Source organism: Oryctolagus cuniculus, chromosome 2 (genome assembly GCF_051225735.1).
Source record: "Oryctolagus cuniculus isolate XC-2025 breed Fujian yellow rabbit chromosome 2, ASM5122573v1, whole genome shotgun sequence".
Taxonomy (NCBI): domain Eukaryota; kingdom Metazoa; phylum Chordata; class Mammalia; order Lagomorpha; family Leporidae; genus Oryctolagus; species Oryctolagus cuniculus.
Window position 1 is genome coordinate 92097836 of NC_142868.1, and position 24318 is coordinate 92122153.

Consider the following 24318-nt stretch of genomic DNA (forward strand, 5'->3'; position numbering starts at 1 on the left):
GTGTATTGATTACAGTATTCAACCAAAAGTATTAAGTAGAACAAACAAAAAAAATACTAAGAGGGATAACATATTAAGCTGTTCATCAACAGTCAGGGTGAGGGCTGATCAAGTCACCGTTTCTCATAGTGTTCATTTCACTTTAACAGGTTTCCTGTTCACTTGTTGAAGTTAAATGGACACTATGAGAAACAGTGACTTGATCAGCTCTTGTCCTGACGGTTGATGTACAATGTAATACTTTATCCATTTTAGTATTTTGTTTTTGTTCTAGTACCATTGGTCGAACTCTGTAATTAACACACAATTATTCTTAGGTGTTTAAATTTTAACTGAAAAGTGATCCCTGTTAGAAATTTGGAAAACATTATGTTGAGTGAAATAAGCCAATCCCAAAGGGACAAATACCACTTGTTCTCCTTGATAGGTGACAACTAACTGAGCACCAAAAAGGAAACCTATTAATTTAATTTTGGATCCCCAGAAACTATTGGTTCCTAATGTTATGCGGGATCTAAGTATTTCTTGTCCCTTTGAAATACAAAATATCTTTACTTTACACATCAATTAGGGTGTAGCAATTCAGAATTTTCCTGGGATTCCTGCATTTCAGAATATGGGGCCTAGATTTCAAGACTGTCTCTGTTATTGTTTCTTGCTTCTGCTGATGTGCATCCTGGTAGGCAGCAGGTGAAGGTCTCAAATAGTTGGGTCCCCACCATCTACATGGGAGATCCAGACTGAGTTCCTGGTTCCTAGATTTAGCCTGGCCCAGTCCCACCTGTTGTGAGAATCTGAGGAGTGAAACAGCAGATGAGAGAACTATCATCTCTTTTTCTATCTCTGTCTCTATCTCTCTAGATCACTATATCTCTGTATATATCTATATATTTATCAACTCTATTTCTCTCTACATTTATTTCAAATAAAATATCTGTATACGTAATTTTTCAATCTTGGTTAAGGGTGATTAGTATTTCACCACCAGCCTGGGGAATGATAGAGTTTTTTGTGTGGGCAGAATATGTCAAAGTGCCAACATGGACTCACTGAACATGGAGAAGAGAAGAGCTATTCACAATTAGCTCTGAGAGCTGATACAAGATCTCTCAAGCACCTCACTGGAAGGGTCACACAGTTTCATTCAAAATGTAAATGCACATTAAATTTAGTGGTAGACATTTGAAGGTTTTAAACTTCCTTAATGTGAATATTGTGAACTTCATTTTATAGATAATTTTATTCCTATTTCTTTTTGTTTGTTTTATTTTAAATTTTATTTTTTACAAATTCCATGTATTTCATGTATACAGATTTAGGAACATAGTGGTACTCCCACCTTACCCTCTCTCCCACTCATGCTCAACATTCATCCTCCTCCCTCTCCTGCTCCCACTCTTCATTTTTACAAAGATCTATTTTCAGTATACTTTATACTCTTAAGTTTAACCCTACACTAAGTAAATAGCTCAACAAATAGTATGAAGAAAAAATACTGTTCATCAACAGTAGAGATACGGGCTGTAAATAATCATCAAAACTCAAATGTGAATTTCACTCAAATACATTACATTTGAGGTACTCTATTAGTTACCACAGATCAGGGAAATCATAGAAATGCATTTTTGTGTAGGATACCAAGTATTTAATTTGAATATTATTTGATAAATAAATTACAAAAATGAAATCACATTAGTTGAAAACACAAAACTAAGCATGTTGACCATATGATAGTTTCACTTTCTATGAAAAAACATTTTAGTAATTTAGATTTTTAAAAATTATCCTAGATGTGCACAAACTTCGGGGTATGCCATTGTTTCTCAACCTACTATGGATCAATGTGCCACCTGCAAAGGCGAGGATCATTGCCTGGGAAAATTGGTAAATATCTATCTCTTTAGATAGCCATTTAATGTAATTCTGACTTCCTTCACCCCAGTTTTGCAACTAAGAGACTAATATTTGAAGTGAACAGGTAATTATACTTCTTTCAAGGAATGTAAACAAAGCACATCTTCTTAGACTTACTCTTTTCTAATATTAAAATACAATGATTGAAGCAGCCTTATTTTAAAATTTCTCTTTAATGATATTACTGGCATTCTTATTCAGAATGTCTTCAACTTTCCCCTCCATCTTTACGATTCACCCTAGAAAAACTTTTACTATGTGTCTAGTAGTTTTACTGTGTTCCTGTTATACCAGTAGAAAAATTATGGAATTATTTTACTTCAAAGATTTTATAAATTAAACTTAAAAAGTCTATAAGTTACTGCTTAATAGATGACTCAAAGGACACTAGCTTAGTGTTCTGTCTGTTTAACATAGGTTTATTTTCTTTCTTTCATTCTATTATTGATTTAGCAGATATTTATCAAACTCTTAATATATGCCAGCTGATAGTCTAGGCACTGGGGATGTATAGTAAGTAAAGTAAATACATTAATCCTAATGAGCATGTAGGTCTGCCAACATTATTTTAAGGGGAAAAACAGAGTATTGACAGTCTGTTGGAAATGCTTTGGTAATCTAATCCTTTGAAAACCTATAACTATGCACATTTGGATAACATTGTATTATTCAGGTTTCTTGGCCACTTATTGTGCTACACTGAGAATTTGCTATATCAGTTGTATAATATAGTATACTTCGGAATTTTCTGGGGCGTGACTTCCATGTTTTTAAAATGAAAAAATTGTAGAAATAGTTTCAAATGTTGTTATTCTAGATTTTTTGCTATGTTCTTCAAATAACAGGAATATTGTAATTTATTCCAAGTTGAAAGTAAAGTTGAATACTTTATTTTGTAATTTGATTTTGTTTCTTTTTAGATTTAAAGAAAGGCAAATCTTCTAGGAAGGCTGAAAAACATTGGTTTTTAGTTTTGTATATTGGTTTGCCTATTCTATTCATAGCCACTGCAATAATCGCAGCATGGGCTAGGTTGAAAAAACGTTCTGTCAAGGAAGAGGAATCGATAAGTAACGAGTAAGTTGAATTTGGGTTCTGGGGTTATATTTAGCAGCATTTGACTCTAGTAATGTGTGAGACAATATCATGAACAGCAACAATACATTTTCCTGAGATTTTGAATACTATCGGTGTTTAATTTTGTGAGAGTTGTCAATCCTAGAGAAAAGTTCCATGTACTGTAATGTACTCTGTGGCTGTAGGGTGGAAGGCTCTGTAGTTAAGCTGCTAGGTCTGTTTGCTCTATAGTGTAGATTAAAGTTTCCTTGTTTTTTGGGTTTTTTTAAAGATTATTTTTATTTTACTTGAAAGTGAGAGTTACATAGAAACAGAAGGAGAGGCAGAGAAAGAGAGAGAGAGAGAGAGAGAGAGAGAGAGAGAGGTCTTCCATCCACTGGTTCACTCCCCAGTTGGCCACAAAGGCCTGAGCTGAGCCGATCTGAAGCCAGGAGCCAGGATCCTCCTCCAGGTCTCCCACATGGGTGCATGGGCCCAAGGTCTTGCACCATCTTCCATTGCTTTTCCAGGCCATAGAGGAGAGCTGGATAGGAAATGGAGCAGCTGGGACTAGAACTGGCGCCCATATGGGATGCCGGCACTGCAGGTGGTGGCTTTACCTGCTATACCACAGTGCCAGCACTTACAGTTTCCTTGTTGATTTTCTGTCTCATTGATCTATCCATTGCTGAAAATGGTGTATTAAAGTACCCCCATTACTATTGTATTTGAGTCTATATCTCCCTTTAAATCCCTTAACATTTATTTTTAATAGCCAAGTGCTCTGTAAGTAGTACATATACATTTATAATAGTCACATATTCCTGTTGAATAGATCCTTCAATCTCTATATAGTTTCCTTCTTTGTCTCTTTTAATAGTTTTTGTGTTAAAGTCTATTTTGTCTGATATTAAGATGGCAACACCAGCTCTTTTTTTGGTTTCTGTTAGCATGGATTAACTTTTTCCAACCTTTCACTTTCAGTCTGAGTGCATCTTTGTTGGTAATATGTGTTTCTTGTAGGCAGCAAATAGATGGGTTTTCTTTTTTAATCCATTCAGCCAGTCTGTTTCTTTTAACTGTGGAGTTTAGACCATTCATGTTCAGTGATTATTGTTAAGTACCGAGTTTGCCCTGCCAAGTTTCCATGAATAGTTCTGTTTATGTATTTTGGATTTTATTTGTTCTTTTGCAGAGTAAATGTCTGTGTTCATTTCCTTCTGTAGTGATGTTCCTGTTTCTGTGTGTAGCACATCCGTGAGCATCCTTTGTAGGCTGGAGAGTAGTTATAAATTCTTTCAATTTCTGTTTGTTGTTAAGATCCTTATTTCTCCTTTATTCATAAATGAGAGTTTTGCAGGGTACACTATTCTGGGTTGACATTTTTTTTTCTGTTAGGAACTTGGAGTATGTCCTGCTATTTTCTCCTTGCCTGTGGGGTTTGTGATGTAAAGTCCTGAGTGAGTCTAATTGGGTTTTCTCTGAATGTAATTTATTGTTTCTCTTATACACATTTTAAGGTCTTTTCTTTATTTATTACTGAGGAGAGCTTGGCTATAATGTGCCCAGGTGAAGATCTTTTCTGGTCGTGTCTACTGGGAGTTCGGTGTACTTCCTCTGTCCTGGATGTCTCTTTCTTTCTCCAGATTGGGGAAATTCTCTGTTATTATTTCATTAAGAAGGCCTTCTACTCCTTTCTTTCTTTCCATGCCTTCTGGAATTCCTAGGATCTGTATGTTGGTCATTTGATAGAATCTTGTGGCTCTCCAAACGTTATCTCCAAATTTATTATTTTCTTCTCATGTTTTGTTTGACTGTATTTTTTCCAGAAATTTGTCTTCTGGTTCTAATATTCTTTCTTCTGTTTCACTTATTCTATTGTTCAGGCTTTCCACTGCATTTTTTATTTGATCTATTGAAGTCTTCATTTCTAGTACTTCATTCTGACTTCCCTTTAATATCTCAATTTCTTGGGAACACTTTTCATTTAGATCATGAATTTGTTTCTGATTGCTTCTAAGTAATCTGACGCTTAATTTTCTGAATTCTGTTTCTGACATATCCTTGATCTCTTCTTCTTCAGCTTCTATTGTTGAAGAAGAATTGTAGTGTCCCTTTGAGGGGCTCATACTGTCTTCCTTATTCTTATTAGGGTTTTTCTTTTGGTTATTTTTTGCATTTCTGGTTGCTTTTATCTTTAATATGTGTCTCGGTGCTAGTGGTGCGATTTCCCTCTGCTATGAGCTGCTATCTGTCTGTGTGTTGCAAGTGTAAGTGCACAGCCCTGTCTCCGGAAGTCCTGCTCACTTCTCAAGAGTGATAGAGAGCTTTGGTGCACTAAACCCCACCTGTTGGGGCCGGCCTCACTTCTCACTGGTGTGTGAAACAAGCTCAGCATTTTGATATTCAAGACTTCTCCTTGTTGTACAGCTTGCATGGAGGTGGTGGAAATTACTCTGAAATGTAGTGATCCTCATTCCTGGGTGGAGGGTGCAGTGAAGTGGCCCCCACAATTGATGGATGTATGCATGGCAGGTAAATGTGGTAGCCTTCTGCTTACATTCAAAGATGTAAACAAACAATATGGCTTTTCCCAGGTGGCTGCAGGTCCAGCTGGGGGTAGGGAGAAGACATAGATGGACAGGGGCATGCCCGACCTCTCCATTTGTTCCCCTATTCTTCCCATTTGGAACTTCAAACAGTTCACTAGGCTCCAATTCCCACTGCTCTCCACAGCTCCATGGACTCTCAACCACGCATCTCACCTCATTCAACCTGGGAGTTCTCTGCTGCACCTCTACTGTGCCTCCACCACTTTTTGCTCCCTCGTGGTGGACCTGCTCAGTCCCTGTTGGACTCCTGGGCTTCTCTGTGTGAAATTCTCACGGATCTGTAGCCTTGCTAACTCTCTATGTTGCCCTATGTGACTCGGAACGTCCTGTTGCTATATTGCCATCTTGGCCCACTGAATTTCTTTAACTCATGAATTTGCCACTCTTCGCTTCTGAGTAATCTTATGATTGTTCATTTGAATTCCTTTTCAGGCATTTCATCAATTTCTTTGTCTTCTTTTTCTAATATTGCAGTGTTTATTCCTTTGGGGAATATTGTTGCTTCCTTGTTCTTGTTTCTTATACTTCTGTGTTTATCAATAGGCATTTGTGGAAACACATGGTTGTCTCCACTAATGGTTATATCTTTGTATTATACCTCTGTGCCTTAGTGATATTCTAAGTAGTATTGTCCTTCACTGAATACCCAGAGTTGTGTCCTTGGTGGAGCCAAGGAGCTCTGGTGAGTACTCAAGTGTGGAATGTGAATCTAGGGTGACACCCAATTTGAGTGTCATATAACTCCTCCAGTGACAGCTCTGGGGAGTGTATGATCACTCATATTGGCATAATCAGAACCTCACTTCCTCTTTTCCAAGTGTTAGCGCACAATGGGTACAATCCTCACCCATGCTGGTGCAGCAAACACACAAAGAATCTCTGCAGTCCTCAGTATGAGCCTAGAACCCTCTACAATGACCCACCACAGGGAGAAAGGGAGCTCAAAGTCTCTGACACCTGATCCAGTGATTGGTCAGAGATTCAGCTAAACCCCACAACCTTTCATGCTCTCACTGGATTCCCACAGTCACAGTGTATAAGGCTCCCACAGTTAAAGGATCCAGAGGATTCCCTCTTTGCCCCACAAGCTTGCCTGGTCGATGGAAAAAGCATAGTCATTTCCAGAGCCAGCTGCTTGTGGGTGCTTCACACAGTTTAAGCCCAGAGCCTGTAGTATGTTGAGAGGATGGGTACCTAGCCCCCTGTCAACCCTCCCAGCCAGAATCAAATTCATTGGGAAATGAAGATTTTTCCCTCTGGTAAAATCTCCTGATTGTGCATATGGGAGTTTCTGTAGCCTCTAATAGTATCAAGATGGCATAGGTTGCCAGGCTCCCATACTGGGAGATGGGGAGAAAGAAATACACTTTTCCTTAGCTAGATTAGGTGAGTAACTTGCCTTCTGCTAGTACTTCAGGACAGACTCAAAGTCAGTGTGGTCAACAAAGGTTTCCCTCTTGCAATATCTCCAGTGGTGTGGGCTGCTGTAGTCTGCCCCCACCTCGCTCTCAGAAGCTGGTGTCACCTCCAGCCCCCAGCTGTGGGAGACACGTGTGGCATCCCCGCTCACTGCCACAAGTACACACTTTCCACACTGCTCCACCACGTTACTTTTCTTTGTGTAGAATTTCTACTACAAACTTTTTTCCAACTCTCCTCTGGTAGTACACTTTCTCTGCTTTTCTTCCACTACCTCCCCCGGTCAGATTCAGCATAGCTTGTCCCTATTCAGACATCTTGTAATCAGGAGATCTTTTTCTCATTGGTTAGGAAATAAACCATTGTTTTATAGGCCAAAATTTCCTTCTGTATGACTCCTCACCTTTCCTGCTGCAGAGAACAGTATCACACTGAGAGTTGTGTTTGTTACCTATTTTTACAATATGTGACTGCATCCATTTTACATTTCTAGTATTGTTTTAGATGTAATTTCAAATACCTTTACTTTGTAGATGCATTCCAATTTTTAATTCTAGTTTATGTGGTATCTCTTTTTTTTTTCTTTTACATGAAAAGCCATCTCAGAGATATTTATATTTTATTAATAATTTGAGGTTTTGGGTTTTGTTGATATTTCTATATACCTTTGTTTTTTATATTGAGTTTTGATTTTTACCTCTTTTTCATTATTTCCGTTGCTCTGCTTTCTAATATAAACTATAAAGCTGAAACTTCATTTTTGGATGTTATTTTCTCTATAATCTCCAGTTCAAAAAGTATAATTAGTGTTCAGTAATGAATTAGAATATTCTGACATGGGTGTTTGTTACAACAGTAAAACTGTCACTTTGGGATACCCTCATCCTTTGTCAAAGTTGCCGAGTTGGAGTCCTGTCTCCCCTTCTCATTCTAGCTTACTACTGATGTGCACCCTAGAAGGCCACAGCTAAGTGCTGAATAATATGGTTCCTGCCACCCATGTGAGAAATCCAGATTGAGTTCTGGGCTCCTGGATTTGAAAATGCCCAGCCTGAGCTGTTGCAGGTCATTTGAGGAGTGAACCAGTGTAGGGAAGTTCTACCTGTATCTCTCTGCCTTTCAAATACATAAAAAATAAGAAAGGAAATTCCAGTATTATTTCTCATTTAAATCATGAAAAAATGTTTTCAGTATTGCCCAATTGTATGACTTGTTTTCATTATTTTGGATCATTTTCTGATTTTATTGATGAGAGACCTGTCTGTGTGATTTAGATTATTCAATGTCGGAACTAGAAATGTAAATGTTTGTTGGTGTATGCTTCATATGTATGCTCCAATGTTTTTATTTTTCAACTTTTTAAACATTTATATATTTGAGAGGCAGAGTTATGGAGAGACAGGGAAAGACAGAGAGAGAGAGAGAGAGAGAGAGAGAGCGAGCGAGAGCGCTATCTTCATTCTATTGACTCACTCACAAGAAGGCTGCAATGGCTGGAGCTCCGGCAGGACAAATCCAGGAGCCTGGAACTCCATCTGGATCTCCCATGTGGGTGGCGGGGACCCAAGCACTTGGGATGTCTTCTGCTGCTTTCCCAGATACATCAGCAGTAAGCTGCATCAGGATTGGAACAGCCAATACCTGGACTGGTGTTTACTAGGAATCAGGATATCACAGGTGGTAACTTAATCCTTTGTACCACAATGCTAACCTCTGTCCCAGTATTTTTATAATAGTTTTAAATTGTGTTGTTTCAAAATATCTTTATACTTTCTAATTTTTAATTGTGTATTTGACAATTTATTTTCCATGAGTGGTGAACTAACACTTTCAACCCATGAATTATTTATTTATTTATTTATTTTGGAAGGCAGAGTTAGACAATGAGAGAGAGAGACAGAGAGAAAGGTCTTCCTTCCGTTGGTTCACTCCCCAAATGGCCGCTACGGCCAGCGCGCTGCGCCAATCCGAAGCCAGGGGCCCAGAGCTTCCCCCTGGTCTCCCATGCGGGTGCAGGACCCAAGCACCGGGGCCATCCTCCACTGCCTTCCTGGGCCACAGCAGAGAGCTGGACTGGAAGAGGAGCAACCGGGACAGAACTGGCGCCCCAACTGGGACTAGAACCCGGAGTACCGATGCCGCAGGCGGAGGATTAGCTTAGTGAGCTGCAGCGCTGGCCCCATGAATTTAACTTTGACTACTGAAACATTTTTTCATGTTCAAAAACATATTTTAAGACAATTACTAAGTGTATAATGTTGATTTTAGCTATATTTTCCTCATGTATTTTCTTTTTTCTTCAATAATATTTTCACTGTTTTGAGTAGCTGTACCAAATTTCTCTTTTAAAACTGGATTTATCTGGTGCATCTTTTTCTTATATCCTTATTCTCAGGGAGAGACAGAGAGGTCTTCCATCTGCCAGTTCACACCCCAAATGGCCACAATGGCTAGAGCTGAGCTGATTTGAAGCAAGGATCTAGGAGCTTCTTCTCTGTCTCCCACATGGGTTTCAGTGGCCCAAGGACTTGGACTGTCTTCTGCTGCTTTCCCACATGCATTAGCAGGGAGTTGCATTCAAAGTGGAGCAGCAGGGACTTGAATCGTTGCCCATGTAGGATGCTGGTGCTAAAGGCAGCAGCTTTACCCAGTATTCTGCAGAGCTGGCCCCTATTTATTTCCTAAGGATTTATAGTTGAGCCCTTGTCCAGAGACACTGGGTGTAGAAGAGTCAGAAAACCAAGGTGGTAGATGATAGTTTTGTAATGTCTGATCTCTTTGTCCTGACATTATTTGCTCTCTTCAGTTAAGAAACTGGTAAGATCGATAAACAAAACTATCAAAATGGTAGAAAGAATAGAATTTTTGAAAATTAGTTATACTTGTCAAAACCAGCTGTGGGGCTGGCGCCGAGGCTCACGTGGTTAATCCTCCACCTGTGGTACCAGCATCCCATATGGGCGCTGAGTTCTAGTCCCAGTTGCTCTTATTCCATTCCAGCTCTCTGCTGTGACCCAGGAGGGCAGTGGAGGATGGCCCAAGTGCTTAGGCCCCTGCACACACATGGGAGACCGGGAAGAAGCACCTGGCTCCTGGCTTCAAATTGGTGTAGCTCTGGCTGTAGCGGCCATTTGGGAGGTGAACCAACGGAAGGAAGACCTTTCTCTCTGTCTCTCTCTCTCACTGTCTAACTCTATCTCTTAAAAAAAATCAGCAGTTGTATCCATCTAGAATATTATACTTGTGACAGAAATCAAATTCTAAGAATTAACTTACCAAGGATTGCAGAAGCTCTAAATATGGAAATAAATATTATAACTATATGAAAGGTTATGGTAATGGAGGCCTGGAGAGATTTTCATTGTTGTTGCTTTGGAAGGTTTAATAATGTAAAGATATTTATTTTTCCAGAATGAATGCACTATTATATTCAATACAATCTCTATCCATATACCAGCTGTGATGGAAGAGTTCCAAGATATTGCTTCATTATATGTATGATACATAGTTCACAAACATTCAAGTTAAACCCTTGAAATGTAGTTTCTTTTTTTAAATATTTATTTATTCATTTGAGAGGCAGAATTACAGACAGAGAGAGGGAGAGACAGAGAGAAAGGTCTTCCATCTGCTGGTTCATTCCCCAAATAGTCACAATGGCTGGAGCTGGGGCAATTCAAAACCTGGTGCCAGGAGCTTCTTCTGGGTCTCTCACATGCATGTAAGGACCAAAGTTTTTAGGCCATCTCCCACTGCCTTCCTAGGCCATTGTCAGGGAGCTGGATTGAAAAAAAGAGCAGCCAGAACATGAACTGGCACCCATATGGGATGCCACTGCTGCAAGAGAAGACTTACCTATTATGCCACAGAGCCAGCCCCAGTTGCATGTATTTTGAAAAATAACTTGAAACCAAAATTGTGATTCTTCCTTGTTTGTTCTTATTTCTCAAGATTCTATTAGTGATTCAGTGTTTTTAGTGTTGCTTTTTCTATATCTATGAAAACTATTACTGAGATTTTGATAGGGATTCCAGTGACTGTGGGATATCTTATTTGTGCCTTACTGTCCTTATTTCTTTTCAGAGTTCTCAGTGTGTAGATTTTTCACCTCCTTGGTTAAACTTATTCCTAGGTATTTTATTCTTACTGAGGTAATTGTAAATAACATTGCTTTCTTAAAAGTCTTTATCAGATAATTTTCTGTTAATAGATGTAAATGCAAGTGATTTTTTACATTCATTTTGTATACTGAAACTAATGCATTTGGGTTTTTTTTGGTTTTATAGTTTGTGGAGTTTTGAAAGTTATTTTATATATAAGATATTATCTATCAAAAGATAATTTCACTTTTTTTTGTAATTTATATTCCTTGAGTTATTTTTTCTTGCCTTTAGCTAGAACTTCTAGTACTATGTTGAATTGAGGATAATGGGCCTCCTTGTCTTTATCTTAGTGGAGAAACTGAAAGCATTTTACTTTTTTGTGATGTAGCTGTGTGCATGTCACATATCACCTTTATCATATAAGGTACATTCCTTCTATACCTAATATTGAAAATTTCATCATGAAAGCATGTTGACTTTTCTCAAATACTTTTCCTTCATCTATTTGGATGATCACATGATTTCAAAAATTATATTCATTTACTTACTGTATTCAAAAAGTAGGTAGAAAGGGATGGGGAGAGAAAGGGAGATTGATCTCCAGCCAGATGGTCACTTTCCACATGCTCATAAAATTAGAGCTGGGCTAGACCAGAGTCAGGATATGGGAAGTCAGTATTAGTCTCCCCCTGCGGGTGTCAGGGCCTTAACTACATGAGCTATCACCTGATACCTCCCAGGGTGCACATTCGTGTATTGTAGAATGGAGATCAGAGCCACGCATGGAACCCATGGATTCCAACATGGCACATTCATGTCCCTGTAGTCAGCTTACCTGCTGCACCAAATGCCCACCCCAATCATAAATTCTATCCTCCACTCTGCTAAGGTGATGTATCACATTGATTAATTTGTACACTATGAACTATCTGAATTCTAGGAATAAATCCTACTTGTTCATCATGTATGGTCCCTTTAATGTTTTGTTGAATTTCATTTATTCAAATTTTGTTGATGATTTTTCCATCTATTTTCATCAGATATGTTAGGCAGTGACTTTCTGGTGGGATCTTCATCTAGTTTTGGCTTAAGGGTGATTCTCGCCTTATAAAATGAGTTAAGAAGTGTCCCTCACCCACCAACCTATGGGAATATTTGAGAACTATTGGTTTTAATTCTTTAAAACTTGTTATAATATGTTGTTCTGTACTTTTCTTTGTTGTAAAAATTAAAAAGTGTTTTTATTAGCAATAATGGAACATTTTTGGGATACATTGCAACGTTTCAATAACTGTTACTGATACATGTTACAATATATATGCACGTAATGTACACTGATGCATGTTACAATATGTATGCATATATATACACATATATATATATATATACTGATAAAATTGGAGTAGTAAACATTTCCCCTCTTTAACAATTCTTTATTATTGGGGCATTGTAGCTCCTTTCTTCTATTTTCTGATTAAAATATATTAGATTATTGTGAACTACAGTCACCTCATTTAGTGGCATAACATTAGGAATTCATTCCTTCTAAGGAATTCTGATTTTGTTCCACTGTCCCACCTCCCACCACCTTCTGCACCCCTCTCAGTCGCTAGTAGTTACTACTGTGTTATTATAGAGGTTTTTTTTCCTCCCACTATGAAAAACATTTGGATTATTCCTTTAAAAAAACTAGAAATAGAACTTCCAAATCTTCGGAGATATTTGGTTGAAAGCTTAATCTAATTTTTATTGATTTGTTCATATTTTTATTTCCTGATGATTCAGTTTTAGTATGTAGTATCTTATGAATTTATCAGTATCTTATGAATTTACCAGTTTCTTCTGGTTTATACAAATTTTGCATATAATCACTTAATTTTCTTCTTGAATGTTCAGTTTTCTTCTTGGAGGAAGTACATATTTTATCAGGTATTACTATGATGGTTTGTTTTTAGTTATCTGATTCATATGCCTGAAATTGACTTTATTACATATCAGTTCTTTTTTATAGATAGAGAGGGAGGCACACACATTTGTTGGGGGGAGAGGAAGAGAGAGAGAGGGAGAAAGAATCATCTGTTTGTTGATTTACTCCCCCAATGATTGTAGCTGTCAGAGCTGGGTCAGGTCTCAGGCAGGAGCTAGGAACCCCACATGGAGGGCAGGGGCCCAAGTTATTGAACCATCACCTGCTGCTCACCAGGAGCATTAGCAGGAACCAGAATGGGAAGTAGAAGTATGACTGGATCGCAGGCAGCCCTACATGGATGCTGGTGTTGCAAACAAGTTTAATCGACTGTGCCACAACTAGTGCGGTATGGTCACTCTTAAAGGATAGAGTTTTAGCTGGACAATAATTACTTTTTTAATGAAATACTGTTGAATTCTGATATTTGCTATTGATAGGATAATAGTCAAATTAATTAATTTGTACCTGTGTGCTTAAACTGTATTTTTTCTCAAAAGTAGGAAATAAAATAGGAAAATCCTCAGTCATAGCTCTTCAATTAAGTTTTTGATACTCGTTCTGTGATTTTTTTAACTCTTGGATTTCCTATATATTAGGATCCCCATGGTCATAGTGGTGGTGAATATTTTCATTTTCCTGATATTCTTCTTATTTTCTTTCTTTTTATTCCTTCCTTTTGGGACTAGAATAGTACTTTTGTACAATTTAATTATAGTGAAATTTGTCATTTTGAGTGTGTAAATTTGACAAGTGTAACAAATACATATGAATACTACTAGCACAAAAAATATAATTACTTTATCACCAGAAAAAGTTACTCTAATCCCAGTTCCATATCTTGTAACTGGAGATCTGTTTTCCGTGCCTACCAGTTTTTCCTATTTTAGAAGTTTAAAAATAAATGGAATCATATATTATGTACCTTGCTTCTAACATAATACATCTGAGAGCCATCCCTGGTGTATATATCTATAGTGTGCTTTTTGTAATGTATAGTATTATTGTAGAATAATTTTAGTATATAATTTTATTGTATAATGGACAATTATCTGTATTTTCAGTGTATGAATTGCAATGTTTTAATAATTAGACAAATAACACCCTAGAAACCAATGCAATCAAGATTATGGAGGCATCTGTCACATTCCAGAATTTCCTTGGGGCTGGCATTATGATGTAGTTGGCTAAGCCTCTGACTGTGACACCGGCATCTCATATGAGTGTCAGTTTGTGTCCTGACTGCTATTTTTCTGATTAAGCTTTCTGCTAATGGCCTGAGAAAGCAGTAGCAGATGGCCCAATTGCTTGGGCCCCTGCACCTGCATAGGAGATGTGGAAGAAGTTCATGGCTCTTGGCTTTGGACCAACCTAGCTCTGGCCATTACTGTAATTTGGGGAGTGAACTAGTGAATAGAAGACCTTTAACTCTGTCTCTGTCTGTCTGTCTGTCTGTTTCTCTCTGTGAATAAATCTATCTCTCTAATAAATAAATATATTTTTAAAAAATTTTCCTTTTTTCCTTTTAAAATCTCCCTCGTCAGCCCTTCTCCCCCAATCCTGGCTCGTCCCTAGGATACTGGTCATCTGCTTTCTATCATTGTCGCTCCCCGTCTTCATGGAGGAACGACACAGGACCCTGCGTTGTTCTTTTGTCTGCTCGGCCCTCCCCGGGTTTGCTGCTGGTTCTTCCCGGGTTGGCTACCGTCCCTTCCACCTCCGTGGAAGGGCGGTTCCCCCTGCCACTTTCCTCACTTCCGCGGGGGAGCGGCACACCTCCGGCCGGCTCTCTCGGGGGCTGCACAGGTGTTCCTTCAGATAGATGTTCCCTTTAGATGTTCCTGGTGCATGTTGTCTCTCTCCTCCTTTATAGTCCTCTTCCACCAATCCCAACTCTGCTACCCACACGCCAAGTACGCTGCTCTCCTCCAATCAGGAGCAGGTCCTACAGTTTATTGGTTGAACTGGAGGCAGCTGTATAGAAGCTGTTTCTCCCTTCTCAGAGCCATATTGTGGGAGAGCAGATGCATAGAATAAGTCTTAATTCCAGTAACAGTCTAGTCTGAGTTGCTCCCCACAGATCCCCCTTTCTTTTTATTTTTGGCGTTGATACGTGCCTGTCTTCAGTGCCCCGCGGCACACACTCTGCTCTGCTTGCTAGAGTTGCCCACAGGTGCTTATAAGCCCTATCAATCAGGCAAACCGAATCCGGGTCCTCTCTTCGCTATGTTGTGAGGAGGTTTTTAGGCGCCGATGCGTGCCTGAGTTCGGTGCCCTGCAGCGCATGCTCTGCTCTGCTAGAACTGCCTGCAGGTGCTTACAAGCCCTATCAGGCAAACCAAATCCAAGCCTTCTCATTGCCCTATTGTGGGGAGACTTATTGATGTTAATTCGTGCCTGTCTTCGGTGACCTGCGGCGCACAAACTGCTAGCCGCCCACAGGTGCTCATCGTCTTACTAATCAGGGAGACCGAATCCAAGCTCTCTCATTGCCGTGTTGTGGGGAGGCCTTATTTTTCTCTATTTCTCTATCTCCGGGCATTCCTATTTCTCCTATTTTACTTCTATCTACCAGCATTCCTATTTCTCTCATTTTACTTCTAAACTTCTGTTTCTCTTATCTCCGCGGCTTCCCGGCGCCCGCCCTGCGGCGGGTTCCCGGCTCTGCGCGGCTCGGCTTCGCGCGCTCCGCGGTCTCCACGGCCTTCGCGCCCGCACCACGGCCTTCGCGCTAGCTCCACGTTCCCTATCTATCCGCACCCCGTGCGCTCTCCCCACTTGTGCCCCGCACGCTCTCTCTGCGTGCGGCGGCTTCCGCGAGTCACACAGCCCAGCTCACGTTTCCGCCACTGGCATTCAGTCCAAGTTCCCCGGGCTAACCTGGCGAATTCCAACCTGGCGGCCCACGTCTCTGCCTCTGGTTCCAGATTTTCGCCTTTAGCTCCCCGGGCTTTTTGTTTGTGTCCTGACTGCTATTTTTCTGATTAAGCTTTCTGCTAATGGCCTGAGAAAGCAGTAGCAGATGGCCCAATTGCTTGGGCCCCTGCACCTGCATAGGAGATGTGGAAGAAGTTCATGGCTCTTGGCTTTGGACCAACCTAGCTCTGGCCATTACTGTAATTTGGGGAGTGAACTAGTGAATAGAAGACCTTTAACTCTGTCTCTGTCTGTCTGTTTCTCTCTGTGAATAAATCTCTCTCTCTAATAAATAAATATATTTTTAAAAAAATTTCCTTTTTTCCTTTTAAAATCTCCCTCTTGTCAGTCCTTCTCCCCCAAATCCTGGCTCGTCCCTAGGATACTGGTCATCTGCTTTCTATCATCACGTTTTACATTCCATTTTCTATTCCATTTAATATAAATGTGACATAATATTTATTCTTTTATTTTTGTCTGATTTATTTCACTCACTAATTTTTTAAACTTTATTTAATAAATATAAATTTCCAAAGTACAACTTTTGAATTATAGCGGCTTTTCCCCCATAACCTCCCTCCTACCCGCAACTATCCCATCTCCCACTCCCTCTTCCGTCCCATTCTTTATCACTATTCATTTTCAATTATCTTTATATACAGAAGATCAACTTAGTATATACTAAGTAAATATTTCAACAGACTATACCCACAAAAACACACAAAGTATAGAGTACTGTTTTAGTAGTAGTTTTACCATTAACTCGCATTGTACAACACATTTAGGACAGAGGTCCTACATGAGGAGCCAGGTGCGCAGTGACTCCCATTGTTGATTTAACAATTGACACTCTTATTTATGACATTAGTAATCACGTGAGGCTCTTGTCATGAGCTGCTAAGGCTATGGAAGCCTCTTGAGTTCACAAACTCTGATCTTACTTAGACAAGGCCATAGTCAAAGTGGAAGTTCTCTCCTCCTATCCCAGCCTTCTTTGCTGACCCATTCTTCCTGCTGGGATCTCACTCACAGAGATCTTATTTTAGGTCATTTTTTTTTTTTTTGCCAGAGTGTCTTGGCTTTCCATACCTGAAATATTCTCATGGGCTTTTCAGCCAGATCCGAATGCCTTAAGGGCTGATTTTGAGGCCAGAGTGCTGTTTAGGACATCAGCCATTCTATGAGTCTGCTGCATATCCTGCTTCCCATGTAGGATCATTCTCTCCTTTTTAATTCTATCAATTATTATTTGCAGACACTGTTCTTATTTATGTAATCCTTTTGACACTTAATCCTATCCTTTTGATCAATTATGAACTTAAGCTGATCACTTTAACAAGTAAGATGGCATAGGTACATGCCACCTTTATAGGATTGAATTGGAATCCCCTGGCACGTTTCTACTCTACCATTTGGGGCAAGTCCGATTGAGCATGTGCCGAACTGTACATCTCTTCCCTTTCTTATTACCACTCTTATATTTTAACAGGGATCACTTTTCAGTTAAAGTTAAATGACTAAGAGTAATTGTGTGTTAATTAAAGAGTTCAATCAATGGTATTAACTAGAACAAAAAAATACTAAACGTAATAAAACAGTAAGTTGTCCCTCAACAGTCAGGAGAAAGGCTGATCAAGTCATTGTTTCTCATAGTGTCCATTTCACTTCAACAGGTTTCCTTTTATGTGCTCAGTTAGTTGTCACTGATCTGGGAGAACATGTGATATTTGTCCCTTTGGGACTGGCTTATTTCACTCAGCATGATGTTTTCCAGATTCCTCCATTTTTTTTTTTCAATGACTGGATTTCTCTTTTTTTTTTACTGCTATATAGTATTTTATGGATACATATCCCATAATATCTTTATCCAGTCTTCTGTTGACGGGCATTTAGGTTGATTCCAGGTCTTAGCAATTGTGAATTGAGCTGCAATAAACACTGAGGTGCAGATGGCTCTTTTATTTGCCAATTTAATTTCCTTTGGGTAAATTCCAAGGAGTAGGATGGCTGGGTTGTATGGTAGGGTTATATTCAGGTTTCTGAGCAATCTCCAAACTGACTTCCATTCACTATACTTATTTTACGATCTATCCATGTTCTTGTGTAGACCAGTGGTTTATTGCTTTGTCTTCCTTAGAATTATTCAGTTCGATTAATATTCTATATATTTTTAAACCATTCATCTGTTGAAAGCTATTTCTAAATTTTAGTTGTTACAAACAGAGCCACTATGAACTTTCAGGAACAAAGTCTATTTGTGAATATTGTTTTCTCCCTTTTATTTCAAATCTTGGAGTAGAATGTCTGAATAATATGATACATGTCTGCTTAACATCTAATGAAATGGCCAAACTCTTTTGCAAAGCTGATGTACTTGAACCATTATCTGCAGCCTCACAGGGTACACAATAGCAGGAATCTATAGCATTCACTTTCATATATTATTTTTTAAAATGAAAGCATATTTTATTGATACATGAAAAGAAAGACATATCAGTGCCACAGAATAGAAAAAGATATATACCTGTATATATCTTTACATATAAATGTAATATTTGATAATGGAGACAGCTCATATTAATGTTGCAGATAAATATTCAGTAATGATGTTGAATTAAGTAAATACTGGGGCCGGCGCTGTGGCATAGTGGGTTAACGCCCTGGTCTGAAGTGCTGGCATCCCATATGTGTGCCGGTTCGAGACCTGGCTGCTCCACTTCCAATCCAGCTGTCTGCTGTGGCCTGGGATAGCAGTAGAAGATGGCCCAAGCCCTTGGGACCCTGCATGCGCATGGGAGACCTGGAAGATGCTCCTGGCTCCTGGCTTCAGATCGGCACATTTGCGGCCATTGCAGCCAACTGGGGAGTGAACCAGCGGATGGAAGATCTTTCTCTCTCTCTGCCTCTCCTTCTCTCTCTGTGTAACTCTGACTTTCAAATAAATAAATAAATCTTAAAAAAAGAAATAAGTAAATACTAATATCTGAAGATAAGCCACAACATAACCTAAATCAAATTGCATTTCAGGTGTATCAACTACTTATACATAAAAAATAAATTCTACCTCAGAAGACATTATAAGAAAATATATACTAGTCATAGAGTTATCAAGGTCTTCTATGAATCTAACAAAATCCAGAGAACATATGTAAAAAAGATTAATGAATTCATTCTCTCTATCTTACATTTTGATTTACTCAGATCCCTATTTTATCTCCCAAGTTGTTCTATAAGTTCCTGTTCAGAAATTATGGATTCTGTTCCTGAAAAACTCTATAGTGCTTATAAATATTGTTACATTAAAGTAGTTTTAAAATAAATTAGTTTTGTTCTTGTGTTGACATGAATACTTAGTAGTTTGTAAGTGTATACTCTATTGTCTTCCCTATGAGTTTTCCCATGAAAATTCTGCATGTACTGTGACATATATATCTATAATATATTTAGTTTTGCTTCTCCTAAATAAAAATATATAAAGTATATATACATGGTGTTATAAACTTGGGTTCTGAGATCTTGGTTTTTAGTGACTTGAGATAACACTACTCTGAGATGCAACTTTATCTAAGTATACCCATGCTGCATTAGAAGTCTACTGGTCGAAATTTTCATTATTCCTGTTTCATGGGTGATATGGTTCTTCCTGGGTCCAGGTTAATTAAAGAGTTTATTTACAGCACTTGGTCTTTCCACATGCAAATACCAAGGATCCCAACCCATTGTGAGACAGAAATGTTAATTCCCTAGTCCCAAATGTATATCACTGCTTCAGATATTTCTGCAAGTCACTCATCTTTAGGTACCATTTACCATTTGAGCTCTTAGTCTTATCATTTTTATTGGTATTAGATGAAGTCTTTCCTTTATTTGAAGTAGTGCACTGTGTTACTCCTCTGTGCAAGGAATGAAAGGGAAACTTACTTTGCCAGCTCACTCTATTAGATTATATACAAGTTAGTATAGATTTTAACTTACAAATTGTAATAATTCCTGTAATATGAATAAAAAATTAGAGTTGAAGTACAAAGGTCAGAATTAGACATCAGGATCAAATGTACATTTGGTGTTTAGAATTGATAAGGAAATGATGCAATCCTCTGCTTTCTTGATGCTCCCCTCACTTCAGTATTTGAAATTCACATACTTTGACTGAAGTATATGAGCTACTGAAAATTTTATTCATTTGTATCTTTGTTCACTGACCTCTGGATGTTATTTTATTTATCAGTAACATGCCTTATAAGACAAAATATTGTGTATAAGATATCCTGACTTTCACTGAGTATGTTGATTAGCTTCCTTAGTATTAACTATAGACATTATTATTTTCAATTGTTTTTGTAGATCAAGATCAGAAGGTAACACTCAGACACACTCCAGTCAGTAAGTAAATTAAAAAATCTTTTTACTGTACATGTAAAAAATTAAGAATCCATTGGTAATTCATACTTTAAATTTTTTTAAGAATTGGGGTTTTTTATTTGAAGAGCAGAGTTCCAGAGAGAGAGAGAGAAAGAGAGAGAGGGAATCTGACATTTGCTGATTCATTCCTCAAATAGCCACAAAGATAGGGGCTGCATTAGGCTGAAGCCAAGAGCCAGGAGCTTCATCAAGGTCTCCCACGTGGCTGACAGGGGCCCATGCTGATTTCCCAGGTGCATTAGCGGGAAGCTTGATTAGAAGTTGAGTGGCTGGTATGTGAACTGGCACTCATACGGGATGCTGGTGTTGCAGGCAGTGGCTTGACCTGCTATGGTACAATGTTGACCCTCACAATTAATTTCTAAATATTTTCAGTTACCTCAAGTGGGTAAAGCACCCCAAACCAGACTATTAATATACATAATCTAACAAATTAGCTCTTTCATCATTAATAAATATTTAATGGAATTCTAATCTGAAGAAAAAATAGCTGACTCTAATAAGAGATAAATTATGTACAATTAGTAAAGAAAAAAATAAAGTGCCTAGAAGTTACTCAGCTTGGGTTATGCAATTTTAGTGCCTGGGTAAGCAAGCAAATAACTGAAATTTGATAGATAGTGACAGAAATCATGACTCTTGATGTGTAAATCACTCTAATAATTATGGATTGAAACTAACTGTTCTGTTCAAAAAAGAATGGTAAATTGCATTGTTCCCCCATTAATATTTCTTTATTAACATTTAAAAGTGGTGCATTTTTATGAAATGTGTTTCTATATTTAAACATATGTACTCAGTGTAATGTGAACAAAATACTGATTAATACAATCAACTTTCCATTTCCTTTCCATTTCCTTATAAATGATGCTTCCAAACTCATTATGTAATATATAATTGTGAACTACAGTCACTCCACTGCACTGTGGAATACTAAAAATTATGGCTTCCATACGGTAGTCTTGGTACCTAGTATCCAACACCCTTCTACATTCTTCCCAGTTTCCAATCATCAATACTGTGAGATCAACATACTTTTAAAAATTTCTATGTGAGAGTGAGAACATGTGGCCATATCTTTCTGTTTCTTGCTAATTTTTTTTATTTGACAGGTAGAGTTACAAACAGTGGGGGAGAGAGAGAGAGAGAAAGAGAAAGGTCTTCCTTCTGTTGATTCACTTCCCAAATGGCTGCCATGGCTGGCGCAGCACCGATCCAAAGCCAGGAGCCAGGTGCTTCTTCCTGGTCTCCCATGCGGGTGCAGGGTCCCAAGCACTTGGGCCATCCTCCACTGCCTTCCCGGGCCACAGCAGAGAGCTGAAATGGAAGAGGAGCAACCGGGACTAGAACCCAGAGCCCATATGGGATGCCAGCGCAGAGGATTAAACAACTGAGCCATGGCATCGGCCCTCTGTTTCTTGCTAATTTCACTTAACATAATTACCCCAAGTTCCATACAAGTTGTTACATTCTTTCCAGTCTCTAATCATCAATATTGTGAGATTAATTTATTTTTAAAAATTTATACGTATGAATGAGAGCATGTGGTCTTATCTTTCTGTGTCTTGCTAATTTCACTTCATATATTTACCCCTAGTTCCATTCAATTTGGTGAAAATGGCAGGAAATATTCTTTTTCAAAGATTGCTTATTATATTCTTGCAACTCTGATTTAGAGTAACAGCCTCATTTCAACATTGGTGGCACTCATAGGAAAGGAGAGATCAAACCCTTCCCTCAGCTAAAGAGAAGACATATTTTCATGGGATATCAGGGAGATGGTTATTTTTCCCAGAGAAGGAGTATGTGTTTCACAAGTGCCTCCTTGTGATTATTTTTGTAGTCTTAGTAAAGAGGAAGATTATATTTTCAAACATTTTATTACTACTTCTGAAAGAGACACTTCAAAGCAATTTTAGCCCTTCAATACAACTTTTGTAAAAAGTAGAGTTGGGAAATTTTCCATCAGCATGTATGTATTTTACTGATTCTATATCATGATTTTAAAAAGCATTTTCAAATGAGATGTGTATTTATATTTTTATTTTTAAAAATGTATTTAATGTCTACCAATTACATGTATTTCCCTTATACATATTCAAAAAGTGACACTTTCCATCCTACCCTCCCTCCTGCCCTTGCTCACACCAATCTTCCTCATCCCTCTCTTACTCCCATTCTTAGTTTTTACAAAGACCTATTTTCAATTAACTTTATACTCATAATATTAACCCTACGCTAAGTAAAGTGTTCCACAAATAGAAGAAAAAAAACACTTTTCCTCAACAGTTGAGAAAAGTTCTGTTAAAAATAATCAAATTGCTACATGTCAATTTCATTCCTACAGATTACCTTTTAGGTTCTCTACTAGTTATGATAGACCAGAGAACATGTCATATTTTTCTTTTGGGGGCTGATTCATTTTAATAGCTATAATGTTTTCCATTTGCATCAATTTTATTGCAAAAGAAGGATTTCATTTTTTATCATTGTGTAATATTCCATAGTGTATGTATACCATAATTTCTTTATCTAGCCTTCAATTGATGGACATCTTCATTGATTTTATTTATATATATATATATATATATATATATATATATATATTAGCTCTTGTGGATTGAGATGTAATAAACATGAGGACATAGATCACTCAGTCATATGATGATTTATTTTCATTTGGGTAAAATACCAGGAGTGGGAATCAGATGAATCACATCATTGGTCTATATTCAGATCTCTGAGATATCTCCATACTGTCTTCCACAGTGGCTGCACCAGTTTACATTCCCACTTACAGTGTATTAGAGTACTTTTTATCTCATAACCTTACCAGTAGTTGTTTGTTGATTTCTGTATGAGAGCTATTCTAACTGGGGTGAGATGAAACCTCACTATAGTTTTCATTTGTATTTCTTCTTGAAAAATACATGTTCAAGTCCTTTGTCCAATTATTTACTGGATGGTTTATTGTTGTTGAGTTTCTTGCATTCTTTATAGATTCTGAATATTAATCCTTTATTAGTTGCGCAGATTGCAAATATTTTCTGCTACTCTGTCAGTTCCACTTCACTTTGCTGAATGTTTCTTTTGCAGTGTAGAAGCTTCTCAGCTTGATATAATCCCATCTGTCAATGTTGACTTGGAATGCCTGTGCTTCCAGGATATTTCCCAAGTAGTCTATGCCTATGCTATTGTCTTGCAGAGTGTCCCCAGGGTTCTTTAGTAATCTGATGGTATCAGGTTGTAGATTTAGTTTGTTGAACCAATTTGAGTGGATTTTTGTGTAAGGTTTAAGGTAGGAATCTTGTTTCATATTTTTGCATGTGGAGATCCAATTTCCCCAGCACCATTTGTTGAAGAGACTGTCCTTGCTCCATGGATTGATTTTAGTTCCTTTCTCAAGAATATGTGGTTGCAGCTATATGGATTGATTTCTGGAGGCTCTATTCTGTTCCATTGGTCCACAAATCTATTTTTTGCCAGTACCAGGCAGTTTTGATTATAACTGGCCTACAATATGTCTTGAAATCTGGTAATTGCGATGCCTCGATTCATTTTTGTTGTGTAGGATTGCTTTTGCTATCCGGGGTCTCCTATGTTTTCATACAAATTTTTAGCATTTTTTTAGATCTGAGTAGAGTATCTTTCATATTTTTAAAGATTTATTTATTTATTTGAGAAGCAGAGTATAGAGAGGGAGCAACAAAGAGAGAGGTCTTCCATTTGGTTGGTGCACTCCCCAAATGGCCACAATGGCTGGAGCCTGGCAGATCCAAAGCCAGAACCAAGGAGCTTTTTCCAGGTCTCACACTTGGGTGCAGTGTCCCAAGCATCTGGGCCATCATCTCCTACTTTCCCAGGGCATATACAGAGAGCTGAATCAAAAGATGAGCAGCTGGGACATGAA

The 24318-nt window shown here is 38.2% G+C and overlaps 1 protein-coding gene across 1 annotated transcript in view; it reads left to right on the forward strand.

Annotated features, from left to right (window-relative positions):
* The first annotated feature begins 1790 nt into the window (after positions 1–1790).
* LOC149127898 (disintegrin and metalloproteinase domain-containing protein 32-like) overlaps positions 1791–24318 on the forward strand; it is a 38180-nt gene continuing 15652 nt past the window's right edge. The window contains exons 1-3 of the mRNA XM_089327037.1: positions 1791–1884; positions 2835–2991; positions 20331–20369. Of these exons, the coding sequence (XP_089183163.1) occupies positions 1791–1884; positions 2835–2991; positions 20331–20369 (290 nt within the window). The remainder of the gene's footprint in view (positions 1885–2834; positions 2992–20330; positions 20370–24318) is intronic.